General features: G+C 46.4%; 1 protein-coding gene across 1 annotated transcript in view; it reads right to left on the bottom strand.

The window, feature by feature from the left end:
* Positions 1-20,189, bottom strand: part of MDN1 (midasin AAA ATPase 1) — a 695,825-nt gene that overhangs the window by 500,399 nt on the left and 175,237 nt on the right. Inside the window, exon 19 of the mRNA XM_063916985.1 lies at positions 9,343-9,439. Coding sequence (XP_063773055.1) covers positions 9,343-9,439 — 97 coding nt within the window. The remainder of the gene's footprint in view (positions 1-9,342; positions 9,440-20,189) is intronic.

Consider the following 20,189-nt stretch of genomic DNA (forward strand, 5'->3'; position numbering starts at 1 on the left):
TCTGAGGTGATTCGCCGCACTCGTAGGAATTGCGAGTATGGGAGCCCTTTGCGTAGGGGAGCTGGGTGGAAGCTCTGGTATTTCAATAGAGTGTTCCTATCAGTAGTTTTGACGTACAAGGAGGTAACCAATTGGGCATCATTGTTAGTAATGGTTACGTCTAGATAATTAATAGTTTTCTCATGTATTGTGTACGTAAACTGTACAACATGTCCCGTAGAGTTATGATTATTGAGAAGAGACTCCAACTCCTCCTTCGGACCCTGCCATAGAATCAGGAGGTCATCTATGTATCGCCTGTAATAAAAAACCTGCCTTTTTTCCTGTCATTATTGAACAAGGTACTTAGCCGTAATTACTTTGTCTACAATGGTAAATTCTGGCTACAATTGGCAGGTGTAGCGATGGGGTCAGCAGTGGCCCCGTCATATGCAAATGCATTTATGTATCAATTAGAATGTAAAATGTTTTCCCTGGACCCATTGGTATCCAGGCAGGTTTTTTATTACAGGCGATACATAGATGACCTCCTGATTCTATGGCAGGGTCCGAAGGAGGAGTTGGAGTCTCTTCTCAATAATCATAACTCTACGGGACATGTTGTACAGTTTACGTACACAATACATGAGAAAACTATTAATTATCTAGACGTAACCATTACTAACAATGATGCCCAATTGGTTACCTCCTTGTACGTCAAAACTACTGATAGGAACACACTATTGAAATACCAGAGCTTCCACCCAGCTCCCCTACGCAAAGGGCTCCCATACTCGCAATTCCTACGAGTGCGGCGAATCACCTCAGACCCGGAGGAGACCCATAGGGCACTGGAGGAGATGAAGCACAAATTTGCAGAGCGAGGGTACCCCATTAGGGAACTGGAGCTCTCCAAACAACGGGTACTTGGTATGACTAGACAACAGGTACTGGAAGCTGGTCCTAAAAAACGGAAAACTAGGGATATCTTTCCCTGGATTAACAAGTATACCAATAGGAGTCAGGGAATAGTGAAGAAGGCCAAACAAATGTGGCCGATCATACAAACAGATGGTGCTTTGTCATCTTTGGCCAATACAGCCTTACTACCAAGTCACACTAGGGGGCGTAATATCAATGACCACATAGTGAAACTTGATATAACAGAACTGGCTAGAAATAGGGAGTCTCATTTTTTGCGACCTAAAAATGGATGCTTCCGTTGTTTAGGATGTGCTACTTGTAATACCCTGACAGTAGGCACCACATTTAACCATCCTTTAACAGGTCGTAAAATTCCCATCAAACACAGAATGACGTGCACTACCACACATGTGGTTTACTTACTCACGTGTCCATGTGGTCTTGCATACGTAGGCAAGACCATAAGACAGTTCCGTGAGCGTATGGCACTCCATAGGAGTGCCATCAAGAAGGCATTGGAGAAGAGGGAGAGCGAACAACCCTTTGCACGCCATTGTATGCAATATGGTCATGGGGTGGCTAGCATTAGGGCCATTCTTATTGACCATGTCCCCCGTAAACTTAGGGGGGGTAATAGGGATAGGGCCCTGTTACAGTTAGAATCCAGATGGATTTTTAATTTGGGAACACTGTCTCCCAGGGGACTTAATGAGAACCTGGGTTTACAGTGTTTCCTGTAGAAAAATAGCAGTTATACTAACATATAATTGTTTCTAGCCTACTACTTCTTTCCCACATATATTGTTCTCTTGGCATTAAGTACCTTCTATACATGTTTAGTTATTATCTCTATGAAGCATAGGGTGTTATGTCTAGATATAATGAGAGTAATAGATGATAAGGTTCCAGCTGTTCACACTAAGCGTGGTGCATCCTGAGCTTTTAATCTTGATGCATTCTTATATATGTTTTTTAACTGTTATGCAGATATCGTATGTGTATTTTTTTCTCCATGGTTGACGCATTGTTTCTGTTTACAGTCACCATGGTTACCTCCCTGCGACGCGGCGCACCGTGACGTCAGCGGAAGCAACACGGAAGTGGGGCCACTCGAACTGGCGGGCGGTCGCGCCGTGGAGCAGGTGAGTATGTTCTGCCTTAATGTCTTTGTCTGTGTCTTATAAATTGTTGTATGTTTGTCTCATTTGGCTTGTCTGGCCCTGAGGACGGGGCGCTGTCCCCGAAACATGTTGGCAAATAAAATGACATGATTTAACACAGCTACAAAGTCTGCTTGAGTGCCGCCTGTGAACCCACATCTGTACATCGGGGACTAAGTATCTCCAATCGGGAGGGCACCGCAGCAAGTTGCCTTGTTTAGAGAGTGGAGTGCCGGGCACGTTGATTCTTGTATATATATATATATATATATATATATATATATATATATATATATATATATATATATATATATATGCTTTTGCCATAGGAGGGGTTTATACTGCTGCCCAGGGCGCCCCCCCCCCCCCCTGCGCCATGCACCCTTACAGTGACCGGAGTGTGTGAGGTGAACGGGAGCAATGGCGCACAGCTTCACCGCTGTGCGTTACCTCTATGAAGATCAGACGTCTTCTGCAGCCTCTGAAGTCTTCTTTCTTCTCATACTCACCCGGCTTCTATCTTCTGGCTCTGTGAGGAGGACGGCGGCGCGGCTCTGGGACGGACGGCGAGGATGAAACCTGCGTACCAATCCTTCTGGAGCTAATGCTGTCCAGTAGCCTAAGAATCAGGACCTTGAAACTCAGAGAAGTAGGGCTGTTTCTCTCTCCTCAGTCCCTCGATGCAGGGAGTCTGTTGCCAGCAGGCTCCTTGAAAATAAAAAACCTAACCAAAATACTTTCTTACAGGAAACTCAGGAGAGCTCCCTGCAGTGCACCCATCTCCTCTGGGCACAGTATCAAACTGAGGTCTGGAGGAGGGGCATAGAGGGAGGAGCCAGTGCACACCCAGAGCCTAAAGTCTTTCTTAAAGTGCCCATGTCTCCTGCGGAGCCGGTCTATCCCCATGGTCCTTACGGAGTCCCAGCATCCTCTAGGACGTTAGAGAAAATAAGATTTTACTTACCGGTAAATCCATTTCTCGTAGTCCGTAGTGGATGCTGGGGACTCGGTAAGGACCATGGGGAATAGACGGGCTCCGCAGGAGACATGGGCACTTTAAGAAAGAATTTAGATTCTGGTGTCCTCTGGCTCCTCCCTCTATGTCCCTCCTCCAGACCTCAGTTAGAGGAACTGTGCCCGGAAGAGCTGACAGTACAAGGAAAGGATTTTGGTAATCCAGGGCAAGATTCATACCAGCCACACCAATCACACCGTATAACTTGAGATAAACGTACCCAGTCAACAGTATGAACAACAGAACAGGTCAACCCTGATGCAACCATAACATAACCCTTATTTAAGCAATAACTATATACAAGCATTGCAGAAGAAGTCCGCACTTGGGACGGGCGCCCAGCATCCACTACGGACTACGAGAAATAGATTTACCGGTAAGTAAAATCTTATTTTCTCTAACGTCCTAGTGGATGCTGGGGACTCCGTAAGGACCATGGGGATTATACCAAAGCTCCCAAACGGGCGGGAGAGTGCGGATGACTCTGCAGCACCGATTGAGCAAACACAAGGTCCTCCTCAGCCAGGGTATCAAACTTGTAGAACTTTGCAAAAGTGTTTGAACCTGACCAAGTACAGGTTGAGTCTCCCTTATCCAAAATGCTTGGGACCAGAGGTATTTTGGATATGGGCTTTTTCCGTATTTTGGAATAATTGCATACCATAATGAGATATCATGGTGATGGGACCTAAATCTAAGCACAGAATGCATTTATGTTACATATACACCTTATACACACAGCCTGAAGGTAATTTTAGCCAATATTTTTTATAACTTTGTGCATTAAACAAAGTGTGTCTACATTCACACAATTCATTTATGTTTCATATACACCTTATACACACAGCCTGAAGGTCATTTAATACAATATTTTTAATAACTTTGTGTATTAAACAAAGTTTGTGTACATTGAGCCATCAAAAAACAAAGGTTTCACTATCTCACTCTCACTCAAAAAAGTCTGTATTTCGGAATATTACGTATTTCGGAATATTTGGATATGGGATACTCAACCTGTAGCTGCTCGGCAAAGTTTTAATGCCGAGACCCCTCGGGCAGCCGCCCAAGAAGAGCCAACCTTCCTAGTGGAATGGGCCTTTACTGATTTCGGCAGCGGCAATCCAGCCGCAGAATGAGCCTGCTGAATCGTGTCACAGATTCAGCGAGCAATAGTTTGCTTTGAAGCAGGAGCACCAAGCTTGTTGGAAGCATACAGGATAAACAAAGACTCTGTTTTCCTGACCCTAGCCGTTCTGGCTACATAAACCTTCAAAGCCCTGACCACATCAAGCAACTCGGAATCCTCCAAGTCAGTAGTAGCCACAGGCACCACAATAGGTTGGTTTATATGAAAGGATGAAACCACTTTCGGCAAGAATTGTGGACGGGTCCGCAATTCTGCTCTATCCGCATGGAAAACCAGTTAGGGGCTTTTATGTGACAAAGCCGCCAACTCTGACACACGCCTAGCCGAAGCCAAGGCTAGCAGCATGACCACCTTCCACGTGAGATATTTTAATTCCACCATTTTGAGTGGTTCAAACCAGTGGGATTTCAGGAAACTCAACACCACGTTAAGATCCCAAGGTGCCACTAGAGGCACAAAAGGGGGCGGAATATGCAGCACTCCCTTTACAAACGTCTGAACTTCCGGTAGAGAAGCCAGCTCTTTTTGAAAGAAAATGGATAGGTCCGAAATCTGGACCTTAATGGAACCCAATTTTAGGCCCAAATTCACTCCGGACTGTAGGAAGTGGAGGAAACGGCCCAGCTGGAATTCCTCCGTAGGAGCATTTCTGGCCTCACACCAGGAAACATATTTTCTCCATATACGGTGATAATGTTGAGCGGTCACGTCCATCCTAGCCTTTATCAGCGTAGGAATGACCTCCTCCGGAATGCCTTTCTCCGCTAGGATCTGGCGTTCAACCGCCATGCCGTCAAACGCAGCCGCGGTAAGTCTTGGAACAGACAGGGCCCCTGCTGCAACAGGTCCTGTCTTAGAGGAAGAGGCCATGGGTCCTCTGTGAGCATTTCTTGCAGATCTGGATACCAAGTCCTTCTTGGCCAATCTGGAACAATGAGGATTGTTCGCACTCCTCTTTTTCTTATTATCCTCAGCACCTTGGGAATGAGAGGAAGAGGAGGAAACACATAGACCGACTAGAACACCCACAGTGTCACCAGGGCGTCCACAGCTACCGCCTGAGGGTCTCTTGACCTGGCGCAATACCTCTGTAGCTTTTTGTTGAGGCGGGATGCCATCATGTCCACCTGTGGCATTTCCCACCGCAATCTGTGCGAAGACTTCCTGATGAACTCTCCCGGGTGGAGGTCATGTCTGCTGAGGAAGTCTGCTTCCCAGTTGTCCACTCCCGGGATGAACACTGCTGACAGTGCGCTTACGTGATTTTCCGCACAGCGAAGAATTCTGGTGGCTTCCGCCATCGCCACCCTGCTCCTTGTGCCACCTTGTCGGTTTACATGAGCCACTGCGGTGATGATGTCTGATTGAATCAGAACCGGTTGGTCGCGTAGCAGGGTCTCCGCTTGACGTAGGGCGTTGTATATGGCCCTTAGTTCCAGGATGTTGATGTGAAGGCAAGTCTCCTGACTTGACCACAGACCTTGGAAATTTCTTCCCTGTGTGACTACGCCCCAACCTCGGAGGCTTGCATCCATGGTCACCAGGACCCAGTCCTGAATGCCGAATCTGCAGCCACCACAGGAGCGACACCCTGGCCCTGGGGGATAGGGTGATTAACCGATGCATCTGAAGATGTGATCCGGACCACTTGTCCAGTAAGTCACATTGAAAGGTCCTCGCATGGAACCTGCCGAATGGAATGGCCTCGTATGATGCCACCATCTTTCCCAGGACTCGCACGCATTGATGGACAGACACCTGTTTTGGTTTTAATAGGTTCCTGACCAGTGTCATGAGTTCCTGAGCTCTCTCCATCGGGAGATAAACTCTATTCTGGTCTGTGTCTAGGATCATGCCCAGGAAAGGCAGACGAGTCGTAGGGCCCAACTGCGACTTTGGAATATTTAGGATCCAGCCGTATTGCCCTAACACTTCCAGAGAAAGTGCTACGCTGATCAGCAACTGCTCTCTTGATCTCGCCTTTATGAGGAGATCATCCAAGTATGGGATAATGGTGACCCCTTGCTTCCGCAGGAGTACCATAATTTCCGCCATTACCTTGGTAAATATTCTCGGTGCCGTGGAGAGACCAAACGGCAACGTCTGAAATTGGTAATGACAATCCTGTACCACAAATCTGAGGTACGCCTGATGAGGCGGATAAATGGGGACATGAAGGTATGCATCCTTTATGTCCAGAGACACCATAAAATCCCCCCTTCCAGGCTTGCTATAACCGCTCTCAGCGATTCCATCTTGAACCAGAACCTTTTTAGGTACATGTTCAGGGATTTTAAATTCAATATGGGTCTGACCGAACCGTCTGGTTTCGGGACTACAAACATGGTCGAATAATAACCCCTTCCTTGTTGAAGGAGGGGAACCTTGACCACCACCTGTTGAAGATACAATTTGTGAATTGCAGTTAACACTAATTCCCTCTCGTGGGGGGAAGCTGGCAGGGCCGATTTGAGGTATCGGTGAGGGGGCATCTCCTCGAATTCCAGCTTGTATCCCTGAGACACAATCTCTATTGCCCAGGGATCCAACTGGGAGTGAACCCACTTGTGGCTGAAATTTCGAAGACGCGCCCCCACCGGGCCTAGCTCCACCTGTGGAGCCCCAGCGTCATGCGGTGGATTTTGTAGAGGCCGGGGAGGACTTTTGTTCTTGGGAACTAGCTGTGTTATGCAGCTTCTTTCCTCTGCCCCTGCCTCTGGCAAGAAAGGACGCACCTCGGACTTTCTTGTTTTTCTGAGATCAAAAGGACTGCATTTGATAATACGGTGCTTTCTTAGGCTGTGAGGAAATATTTGGCAAAATTTTTTTACTTTCCAGCAGTAGCTGTGGAGACCAAGTCCGAGAGACCCTCCCCAAACAACTCCTCACCCTTGTAAGGTAAAACCTCCATATGCCTTTTTGAGTCGGCATCACCTGTCCATTGCCGAGTCCACAGGACCCTTCTGGCAGAAATCGACATAGCATTGATTCTAGAACCCAGCAGACTAATGTCTCTTTGAGCATCTCTCATATATAGGACAGCGTCCTTAATATGCCCCAGGGTCATTAATATAGTATCCTTGTCTAAGGTATCAAGTTCCTCAGATAAGGTATCCGTCCATGCTGCTACAGCACTACACACCCAGGCCGACGCGATTGCCGGCCTCAGTAAGGTACCTGAATGTGTATAAATGGACTTCAGGGTACCCTCCTGTTTTCTATCCGCAGCATCTTTGAGGGTAGCTGTATCCTGTGACGGCAGGGCTACCTTCTTGGACAAGCGTGTTAAAGCCTTGTCCACTCTAGGGGAGGATTCCCAGCGTAACCTGTCCGTTGGCGGGAAAGGATACGCCATAAGAATCCTTTTGGAAATCTGCAGTTTATCTGGAGATTCCCAAGCCTTTTCACATAACTCATTTAGCTCATGTGAGGGGGAAAAGGTTACCTGCGGCTTCTTTTCCCCATACATATGAACCCTCCTGTCAGGGACTGGGGTTTCCTCTGTGATGTGCAACACGTCCTTAATTGTTATAATCATATAACGGATGGATTTAGCCAATTTTGGCTGTAACTTTGCATCATCGTAATCGACACTGGAGTCAGAATCCATGTCGGTATCCGTGTCAACAATTTGGGATAGTGGGCGCTTCTGAGACCCTGACGGCCTCTGCGACATAGGATCAGGCACGGGTAGGGACCCTGACTGTCCTAAGGCTTCAGCTTTTTCTAACCTTTTATGTAAGGAATTCACACTATCCTTTAAAACCTTCCACATATCCATCCAATCAGGTGTCGGCGGAGACACCACATTCATTTTCTCCCGCTCTCCTTCCACATAGCCTTCATCAGACATGTCGACACAAGCGAACCGACACACCACACACACAGGGAATGCCCTTTTTGAAGACAGTTCCCCCACAAGGCCCTTTGGAGAGACAGAGTATGCCAGCACACACCCCAGCGCTATAACCCAGGAATAACACAGTAACTTAATGTTAACCCAGTAGCTGCTGTATATTGTGCTTTTTTGCGCCTAATTTATGTGCCCCCCCCCTCTCTTTTTACCCTCTTCTACCGTGAATCTGCAGGGGAGAGCCTGGGGAGCTTCCTCTCAGCGGAGCTGTGGAGAAAAAATGGCACTGGTGAGTGCTGAGGGAGAAGCCCCGCCCCCTCGACGGCGGGCTTCTGTCCCGCTCAAATTTGCGGCTTCTGTCCCGCTCAAATATGCATTTTCTTGGCGGGGGCTCATACATATATACAGTGCCCAACTGTATATATGTGTACTTTTGCCAAAAGAGGTCCATATGCTGCCCAGGGCGCCCCCCCTGCGCCCTGCACCCTTACAGTGACCGGAGTATGTGAGGTGTGTGGGCGCAATGGCGCACAGCTGCCGTGCTGTGCGTTACCTCAGTGATGAACGGAGTCTTCTGCCGCCGATTTCAAAGTCTTCTTGCTTCTCATACTCACCCGGCTTCTGTCTTCCGGCTCTGCGAGGGGGACGGCGGCGCGGCTCTGGGATCGGACGGCGAGGGTGAGATCCTGCGTACGATTCCTCTGGAGCTAATGGTGTTCAGTAGCCTAAGAAGCAGGACCTAGCTTCAGAGAGTAGGGCTGCTTCTCTCCCCTCAGTCCCACGATGCAGGAAGTCTGTTGCCAGCAGAGCTCACTGAAAATAAAAAACCTAACAAAATACTTTCTCACAGCAAGCTCAGGAGAGCTCACTGAACAGCACCCAGCTCTTCCGGGCACAGTCTCAAACTGAGGTCTGGAGGAGGGACATAGAGGGAGGAGCCAGAGCACACCAGAATCCAAATTCTTTCTTAAAGTGCCCATGTCTCCTGCGGAGCCCATCTATTCCCCATGGTCCTTACGGAGTCCCCAGCATCCACTAGGACGTTAGAGAAATACGTATTAAAGTATATCTTTGTGAAAATCCTTTATCAATATAAAACCTGACGCACCAAGCCCCCTTAGGTTATAGAATATAGGGATAGCAAGTTGAGTGAAAGACATAAAAATAAAAAAATATGAAAGTATATGGCCCAAGCACTAATGCTACATAAAAATAATGCATTTTAACATAAGCTGCATAACCTATTCTCTAAATAAATATTTACCGATTTCTTATTCCAGGTGGCAGATTTCGCTTTCCCACATCAGTGGCAGGGTTCATGCAAGCAAATAATCGAAAATCTGGGTGTCTTATCAAGGGCTCTGTGTAAAAGTCACAGTAAAACAAAAAGAGCTGAATTACTATTAAGAGCAATGGTTCATGTGTGTAAACCAGACCTTACATAGTAAACTCTCAACATCACCTACAGTGCATCCAGAAAGTATTCACAGCGCTTCACTTTTTCTACATTTTGTTATGTTACAGCCTTATTCCAAAATAGAATACATTCATTTTATCCCTACAAATTTTACACACAATATCCCATAATGACAATGTGAAAAAAGTTTCAGATTTTTGCAAATTTATTAAAAATAAAAAACTAAGAAATCACATGTATATAAGTATTCACAGCCTTTGCCATGAAGCTCAAAATTGAGCTCAGGTGCATCCTATTTCCACGGATCATCCTTGAGATTTTCCTACAGCTTAATTCCACCTGTGGTAACTTCAGTTGATTGGACATGATTTGGAAATGCACACACCTGTCTATATAAGGCAACACACTTGACAGTGCATGTCTGAGCACAAACCAAGCATGAAGTCAAAGGAGTGGTCTGTAGACCTCAGAGACAGGATTGTCGAGGCACAAATCTAGGGAAGGGTACAGAAAAATAACTGCTGCTTTGAAGGTCCCAATGAGCATAGTGACCTCCACCATCCGTAAATGGAAGAAGTTCGGAACCACCAGGGCTCTTCCTAGAGCTGGCCGGCCGTCTAAACTGAGCAAATAGGGGAGAAGGGCCCTAGTCAGGGAGGTGACCAAGAACCCGATAGTCACTCTGTCAGAGCTACAGTATTCCTCTGTGAAGAGAGGAGAACCTTCCAGAAGGACAACTATCTAAGCAGCAATCCAACAGTCAGGCCTGTATGGTAGAGTGGCCAGACTGAAATCACTCCTTAGTAAAAAGCACATGGCAGCCCGTCTGGAGTTTGCCAAAATGCCCCTGAAGGACTCTCAGATCATGACAAACAAAATTCTCTGGTCTGATGAGGCAGATTGAACTCTTTGGTGTGAATGCCAGGCATCATGTTAGGAGGAAACCAGGCACCGCTCATCACCATGCCAATAACATCCCTACAGTGATGGTGGTGGCAGCATCATGCCGTAGGGATGTTTTTCAGCTGCAGGAACTGGGATACTAGTCAGGATAGAGGGAAAGATCAATGCAGCAATGTAGACACACATCCTGGATGAAAACCTGATCCAGAGCGCTCTTGACCTCAGACTGGGGCGACGGTTCTCTTTCATCAGGACAATAACCTTAAACACACAGCCAAGATATCAAAAGGAGTGGCTTCAGGACAACTCTGTGAATGTCCTTGAGTGGCCCAGCCAGAGCCCAGACTTGAATCCGATTGAACATCTCTGGAGAGATCTGAAAATGGCTGTGCACCGATGCTTCCCATCCAACCTGATGGTACTTGAGAGGTGCTGCTAAAAGGAATGGGCGAAACTGCCCAAAGATAGGTGTGCAATGTTTGAGGCATCTCATTCAAAAAAACTTGAGGCTGTAATTGCTGCCGAAAGTGCATCAACAAAGTATTGAGCAAAGGCTGTGCATACCTATGTACATGTGATTTCTTAGTTTTGTATTTTTAATAAATTTGCAAGAGTCTCAAAAATATACGTTAGGGTAAGAACTTATCGTTGATAACGGTATTTCTCCTAAGTCCACAGGATAACAATGGGATATATGATGGAGCGACCGCGGATTTGCACCAGTCAGTCAAAGCCTTCCAGCATGCAACAGGCCCGTCCATATATCCCTGCCCCGACTCAGGCAAATCAGTTGTATTCCAAAGCTCAAGGCAGGAGCATCATGTAGAACTCTAATCAGGCGAGAAGAACACACATGCACACCCTTCTATACAAGGAGGAAGAGGTTAGTGAGTAAAAAGGATCCTCAAATCAGGTGCGTCAGGGTGGGATCCCTGTGGAACCTGTTGCCTTAGGAGAAATACCATTATCAACGGTAAGTTCTTACCATAACGTATATTTCTCCGGCAGGGTCCACAGTTTATCCACAGGATAACAATGGGATTTCCCAAAGCAGTTTAGTGGTGGGGACGCTCCTGATGCCCAGGAGAATCCTTCGCCCGAATTCAGCATCGTGACAGGCAAAGGTAACCAAGGCATAATGTCTTAATGTGTAAACGGAAGACCATATAGCTGCCTTACATACCTGTTCTGTTTAAGCACCACATTGTGCTGCCGAAGAAAGACTTACCTTACGAGTAGAGTGAACAGAGACATTAGCCGGAACAGGGAGATCAGCTTGAGAATATGCTTCGTTATCCGAAGTCATCTTGCCAGTGTCTGCTTACCAGCAGGCCATCCTCTCTTGTGAAATCCATAGAAAATAGAGAATATGCTCTTCTGATGAAACTGGTACAATCCACGTAGATCCTTAATGCACGGTTCACGTCCAACGATGCATCTCTCGCAGAAAAAGCCCCTGAACCTATAAGGCTTGGACAACATTTTCTTTGTTAAGATGGAACTTAGTCAACACCTTAGTAAGATACCAAGATCTAGTTCTGAGCACTACTTTATCTAGATAAACAATCAGAAATGGGGAATATGACATTATCCCAAACTCTGATATTCTTCTAGCTGACGCCTTAGTCAGTAGAAAAGACACTTTAGCGGTCAACCATTTATGATCCATATTATTAAGTGGTTCAAATAGGGCAACTTGAAGGGCCTTCAGGACTAAACAAGTCCCACGACACTGTAGGAGAAACAACCAAAAGTTTGAATGCGCAGGATATCCTTGAAAAAAGTATGCACATCCTGTAAGTTGGTCATTTACTTTTGGAACTCTTAATGTTAAGACCCTGGAAACTCTGAAAAGTTTTTAGGGTCCTATTCACCTACAGCACCTGGTATTCGTAGATGTTTCCCATCCAAGTACTTACCAAGCCCAACACTGCATAGCTTCCAAGATCTGGTGAGATTGGGCATATCCAGTGTGATGTGGCAGTACATTTTCTTTCACTGCACCAATGAATATAGGCTTGCCATATTTGGTGATAAATGCAAGCTAAGGAAGGTTTCCTTGCTCTGAGCCCTGTTTGAAAGTATCCTCTTGACTTCAAGATAGAGGTTTCAATGGCCACGCTGTCAAAGACAGTCGATCAACATGTCTGTGATAACCAGGACCCTGCGTTAGTAGGTCTGAACGTTGAGGGAGCAGAAGTAGAGCATACATTGCCATTCTCTCCTGGTCTTCCTGTTTAAACTTTCTCACCATCCTGGGTGATAGGGTAATTAGAGGAAAAACCCTCCGCCAGATGAAGATCCTATCTCACTGACAAGGCATCCACAACAATTGCCCTGGGATCCTTTGTTCTTGAACCGTATGTGAGCACTTTGTTGTTCAACCAAGATGCTATGAGATATATCTCCAGCAAGCACCTCTTGTTTACTAGAGTCCGGAAGATCTCTGGGTGTAGAGCCCATCACCCTTCCCTGAATGGTGTATCGACTTGAGAAAGTCCGTTTCCCAGAATGCTGGACAAGGTTGGATGATGAAGTCCTGCCCACTTAGATATGCGACTTAACTTCATCAGTTTTCGGCTGAGAGTTCCTCCATGATGTTGAGGTACACTACTGCCGTTGCACTGTCCGAGCAGAACTGGACTGGTTTTCACTGAAGACTGTCCCGTGCCTACACCGGTTTTCAACCTTTAAATCGGTATACAGCTCTTTGGGAACACAATTTTCCTGACACTGATCCTAGTGTCAGAATCTTCCCAATCTGATATCAAAAAGGATTTCCCTTTGTCCAGCTGGGATGTCTGAAACCACCAGGCTAACGACCTTCTTACTTTTATCGTAAGTACCATAGTCCATCTTTGTCTGATGCAATCCATTAATACTTACAACACCTTGTATTCCCAGCTGGTCCCTCTAGGTACCAACCAGGCCCACACTGCAGATCTTCCATGATCCGATGAAATCTGGGCATATCCAGTGTGGCGTGACTGTAGTTTCTACTTGGTAAGAATCAGACGCTGCAAAGACCTAGAGTGGAATTGTGCATACTCCCTCCTGTCGATGCAGATACCATCAAACCCATCACCCGCATTGCTACGAGAGTGCATACCATTTGACTGTATGGAGAGTCCTAATCCTATAGTGAACCCTGGATATCTTGTTGTGAGGTAAAAAATTACTCTCTGTAGACCTGATCCAGTACAGCCCCCAAGTGAGTCACCCGATGTGACGAAACTGGAGACGATTTTCCCCAAGTTATGAGTCACTTGCCCCTGCAAACACGTTATTGCTGTTGCCGAAGACAAAGAGCAATCTCTGTGACTGTGCCAGGAAAAAAATCGTTTAGGTATGGGAAAAACCTTAACCCCTGCTGGCGGAGCTAAGGTGTTATTGCCCCCATATTCCTGGTAAATACTCTGGGGACTGTGGCTAACCCAAAGGGTAAGCACTATAACTGAAAATGCTGTTTGGAGGATAGCAAACCTTGGATAACACTGATGGACGGTGGTATTGGAAAATGTAGGTAAGCATCCTGTATATCCAGGGATACCATAAAAGCCCTGGCTCCACACATAAGGAACGTAACGATTCCACGTTTCCAAATGTATTTGTTCAGCATTTTAGGATTAAGCATGGGCCGAAATGACCCATTTTGCTTCCGACTAAAGGCGTGTACACATGGTGAGATTTATCTGTCTGGTGAGAACAAAAATCTGGCAATGGATGAGAGCAAATGACAATCAACCATTTTCTCCCAAACACTGGAAAATGGATTAAAACTATTGATTTAACACATTTTTCCAAACAAACTGATTTAACCTATTTGTTTGAACAACCATTGTCTATTTTCCAATGGTTGGGAGCAAATGGTATATTGTCATTTGCTCTCATCCATTACCAGATTTTTGTTCTCAGACAGATTGGACAGAGAAATCTCACCATGTGTACACACCTTAACATCAGGTTGAAGTAAAACCTTGTCCTTGTTTGCCAGAGGAACTGGAATGACTATTCCTGACCTGCTTCTTGCAAAGCCAGGCCTTCATCTATAACCGAGACAGGCTGTTTTAAAGGCGAAAGCATAACTAGAGATACCATGCCAGATCTGCGTGACCTGTAGAAGTCGGGCCCCCCAATCTGGGGTCCCCCAGGCGGAGCCCACACCATCAGCTGATGGTTTAATTTTTCTACCTGGTATTCCCCGATGGTCTCTCATGCGAGTACTAACCCGGCCCAACACTGTAGATCTTCTGGTAGCCCAAAGCTTACCTAGTTTCCAATCACACTGACGTGGGATTCAAACCTGTGACAGGCATCCATTGATTTTGTAAGACCAACACGACCTGTTAGATACCACTAAAGGGACGAAATACAGAACTTTTAGGTTTGAACTATATGTGGAGGGAACCTGACCTTCATGGAGTCTGCTTCTGACCAAAAAGAATATTTTCAGAAAAAGACAATGATTCCACCTACAGCACCTGGTATTCGCAGATGTTTACCATCCAAGTACTCACCAGGCCCCACACTGCATAGCTTCCAAGATCTGCTGAGATTGGGCATATCTTTCAGTGTGGTGCGGCTGTAGATCTTCCACGTACCCAGCCAAACTGCTCTATGAGCAGGTATAGTTAGGACTGATGCCCTGGAGTAAATATATTGCTCATATCCAATGCTTCCAGGAACATTGCCTTTTTTTTTTTTTTAATATGAGCCATATGAGATTCTTGCTCTACTGAAAAATCCCCTTCCATTGCATCAGCCCAGGCAACCACTGCCTTTGTCATTCAAGCCAAAGCCAAGGCTTGGCCTCATGATAGTCCTAGACAGGAAAAATTGAAAGTAAAGCTAATGTAGATTATTCATATCTACTTTAGGAGCCATCTCCCCTTTTTTAAAGAATCCCCAGCTGGAAGCAGATCTTTGGAATTCCTTTTCTTAGGAATTCTAACTTTTTACTGGGCGTAGCCCAAGCCTCTTCCATGATTTCCGTCAGCTGTCTGACCCTAGAAACTCAAATTTTGGGATGTTTAAACACAGGTGCCTTGGTTTTTTTAACACAGGCTCTGCTGTATCCTCTAAGGTAAGATGGCTTTATTGCTTTAATTAACTCCACTATATTCGAGAGCTGAGACCTACATCTTTTTCATATGATGAAGTAGAATAAATTGGGCTTTCATCTTCTGATGAATCTAAACAATGTGTAGCCTGTGACCATGGTCCGGGGCTCCTGCCGCTCCAAACAAAAAACAGATTTGCCTGAGCCAGGGGGTGGGGATATATGGACAGGCCCATTGCATGCTGGGAGGCCAGAAAGCTATGACTGATTGGTGCAAATCCGCAGTCGCTCCATCATATCCCATTGTTATACTGTGGATAACCTGTGGACCCTGCCGGAGAAACGCTTATTTTATGTTCTCAATATGGGGTATTGTGTGTAGAATTTTAAGGGGGAAAATTAATTTATTCCAGTGTGGAAAAAGGCTGAAACATAACAAAATGGGGAATAAGTAAAGTGCTGTGAATACTTTCCACTGTATATGACTAAATATACTGTACTTAAAGAAAAATATTTTCAAAACTGTTCCGTGGAATGTTGGAATTATTTCCCAAAATCTGTACTTGGGTGTTCCACATGGAATTCCCCCATAATTTTTTCCCCTGAGACGAATGCGAAATTCTAGGTACCACAAAGTAGTAGCTCTAATAAAAGTGAATGAATGTATGGTAGGTGCTTACTGCGCAACCCTCCTTTGCTGCCTATGTGGAATAACTCTGGTCTCCCCTAGACAACAATGTAAACAATGTATAACAATGCAAATGGCGTGGTAGTCCACAATGGGCGCTGGAGTGTTCTAAAAATGAGATTTTAAACCTACTGGTAAATCCTTTTCTCGTAGTCCGTAGAGGATGCTGGGGACTCCGTAAGGACCATGGGGATAGACGGGCTCCGCAGGAGACATGGGCACTTTAAGAAAGACTTTAGGTCTGGGTGTGCACTGGCTCCTCCCTCTATGCACCTCCTCCAGACCTCAGTTAGAGAAACTGTGCCCAGAGGAGACGGACAGTACGAGGAAAGGATTTTTGTTAATCCAAGGGCAAGATTCATACCAGCCACACCAATCACACCATATAACTTGTGATATACTACCCAGTTAACAGTATGAAAACAACATAGCATCAGTCCAAGACCGATGAAAATTATAACATAACCCTTATGTAAGCAAAACTATATACAAGCCTTGCAGGAGTAGTCCGCACTTGGGACGGGCGCCCAGCATCCTCTACAGACTAAAGATTTAACGGTAGGTTTAAAATCTTATTTTCTCTTACGTCCTAGAGGACGCCCGGGACTCCGTAAGGACCAAGGGGATTATACCAAAGCTCCAAAAACGGGCGGGAGAGTGCGGATGACACTGCAGCACCGATTGAGCAAACAGGAGGTCCTCCTCAGCCAGGGTATCAAACTTATAAAACCTCGCAAGGTGTTTGAACCCGACCAAGAAACCACTCAGCCCAGCTGTAGAGCCGAGACCCCTCGGGCAGCCGCCCAAGAAGAGCCCACCTTCCTAGTGGAATGGGCCTTGACCAATTTAGGTAACGGCAATACAGCCGTTTTACGCTCGCTGAATCGTGTTACAGATCCAGTAAGCAATAGTCTGCTTTGAAGCAGGAGCGCCGCCCTTGTTGGCTGCATACAGGACAAACAGTGCTTCTGTTTTTTCTGACTCTAGCCGTTCTGGCTACGTACATTTTCAAAACCCTGACTACATCAAGGGACTCGGAATCCTCCAAGTCACGCGTAGCCACAGGCACCACAATAGGTTGGTTCATATGAAAAGATGACACCACCTTAGGCAAGAATTGAGGACGGTTCCGCAATTCCGCTCTATCCATATGGAAAAAAACTATGGGGCTTTTTTATGAGACAAAGCCGCCAATTCCGACACTCGCCTAGCCGAAGCTAAGGCTAACAACATGACCACCTTTCAAGTGAGATATTTTCACTCCACCATTTTAAGTGGTTCAAACCAATGCGACTTAAGGAAACTCAACACCAAGTTAAGGTCCCAAGGCGCCACCGGAGGTACAAAAGGAGGCTGAATATGCAGCACTCCCTTCTCAAAAGTCTGTACTTCTGGGAGAGAAGCCAATTCTTTTTGAAACAAATTGGATAAGGCCGAAATCTGAACCTTAATGGAGCCTAATTCTTGGCCCACATTCACTCCAGTTTATAGGAAGTGAAGGAAAACGGCCCAGATGGAATTCTTCCGTAGGAGTATTCCTGGCCTCACACCAAGAAACATATTTTCGCCATATACGGTGATAATGCTTAGTTGTCACGTCTTTCCTAGCCTTTATCAGCGTAGGAATGACCTCATCCGGAATGCCCTTTTCCGCTAGGATCCGGCGTTCAACCGCCATGCCGTCAAACGCAGCCGCGGTAAGTCTTGGAACAGACCGGGCCCCTGTTGCAACAGATCCTATCTTAGAGGAAGAGGCCACTGATCCTCTGTGAGCATTCTCCTGCAGATCCGGATATCAGGCCCTTCGTGGCCAATCTGGAACAATGAGAATTGTCTGCACTCCTCTCTTTCTTATTATTCTCAACACCTTTGGGATGAGAGGAAGGAGGAAACACATAGACCGACTGGAACACCCACGGTGTCACTAGGGCGTCCACAGCTACCATCTGAAGGTCTATCGACCTGGCGCAATATCTTTTCAGCTTTTTGTTGAGGCGGGACGTCTTCATGTCTATTTGGGGCAGTTCCTACTGACTTGCAATCTGTGTGAAGACTTCCTGATGAAGTCCCCACTCCTGGATGCAGGTCGTGTCTGCTGAGGAAGTCTGCTTCTTAGTTGTCCACTCCTGGAATGAACACTGCTGACAGTGCGCTTACATGATTTTTCGCCCAGCGAAGAATCATGGTGGCTTCTTGCCACTCTGCTCCTTGTGCCGCCCTGGCGGTTTACATGAGCCACTGCGGTGATGTTGTTTGATTGGATCAGTACTGGTAAGTCGCGAAGCAAGGTCTCCGCTTGACGAAGGGCGTTTTATATGGCCCTCAGCTCCAGGACATTGATGTGAAGACAAGTCTCTTGACTTGACCCAAGACCCTGGAAGTTTCTCCTGCGTGACTGCTCCCCAACCTCGGAGGCTCGCGTCCGTGGTCACCAGAATCCAGTCCTGAATGCCGAACCTGCAGCCCCCTAGAAGGTGAGCACCCTCACAGGAGAGATACCCTGGCCCTGGGGGACAGGGCGATCAACTGATGAATCTGTAGATGTGATTCGGACCACTTGCCAGTAGGTCCCATTGGAAGGCTTTGTATGATGCCACCATCTTTTCCAGTACTCAAGTGCAGTAATGCACTGACATCTGTTTTGGCTTCAATAGGTTCCTGACCAGAGTCATGAGTTCCTGAGCCTTTTCTATCTGCAGATAAACCCTTTTCTGGACCGTATCCAGAATCATGCCCAAGAAAGTCAGACCAGTTGTAGGAATCAACTGCGACTTCGGGATATTGAGAGAACAGCTGTGTTACTGTAACACCTTCAGTGAAAGTGATACTAATTGCGACATCCTGCTTGCGCAGGAGCACCATCATTTCCGCCATTACCTTGGTGAAAATCCTCGGTGGAAAACCCTGGTAATGACAACCTGTACCGCAAATCTTAGGTACGCCTGATGAGGTGGATTTATGGGAACATGAAGGTATGCATCCTTTATGTCCAGGGATACCATAAAATCTCCCCCTTTCTAGGCTGGCGATGACCGCTCTGAGCGATTGCACCTTGAACCTTTTCAAGTATAGGTTCAAGGATTTTAAATGTAAAATGGGTCTGACCGAACCGTCCGGTTTCGGGACTACTAACAGGGTTGATTTACTACCCCTTCTCATGTAGAAGTAGGGGAACATTAACCACCACCTGTTGATGATACACTTTGTGAATTGCATTTAACAGTCGCTCCCTTTCTGGGAGAGAAGCTGTTAAGGCCGATTTGAGAAACCGGCGAGGAGACACTTGTTCGAACTCCAGCTTGTAACCCTGGGAAATAATTTCTATCGCCCCGGGATCCACCTGTGAGTGAACCCAGATGTGGCTGACCAGTCGAAGACGTGCCCCCCCTGTGGCGGACTCCCTCAGCGGAGTTCCCGCATCACGCTGTGGATTTTATAGAGGCCGGGGAGGACTTCTGCTCCTGGGAAATAACTGTGGTTGGCAGCTTGTTTTCCCTGACCTTACCTCTGGCATAACCGAAAGTACCGCATGTGTTAATGTGGTGCTTTCTTAGTCTGTGAGGAAATACATGGCAAAAATTTTATTCAGTTGCCGTAGTTGTGGAGACCAGGTCCGAGAGACCTTCCCCAACCAATTCCTCACCCTTGTAAGGTAAAACCTCCATATGCCTTCTGTCCATTGCCGGGTCCATAGGACTCGTCTAGCAGAAATCGACATAGCGGTGATTTCTAGAACTCAGTAGGCCAATGTCTCTTTGAGCATTTCCCATATATAAGACAGCATCTTTAATATGACCCAGGGTCTATAAACCGGTATCCTTATCCAGGGTATTAATTTCCGTCGATAAGGTACCTATCCTTGCTGCTACAGCGCTACAAACCCAAGCCGACACTAACGCCGGGTTGAGTAAGGTACTAGATTGTGTAAATGGACTTCCAGGTAGCCTGCTGTCTGCGATCAGCAGGTCCCTGAGGGTAGCCATAATAGCAGCGCTACCTTTTTTGGATAAGCGTGTCCAAGCTTTTTTCCCTCTTGGAGAAGAT

Source organism: Pseudophryne corroboree, chromosome 4 (assembly GCF_028390025.1).
Source record: "Pseudophryne corroboree isolate aPseCor3 chromosome 4, aPseCor3.hap2, whole genome shotgun sequence".
In the NCBI taxonomy this organism is placed as follows: Eukaryota; Metazoa; Chordata; class Amphibia; order Anura; family Myobatrachidae; genus Pseudophryne; species Pseudophryne corroboree.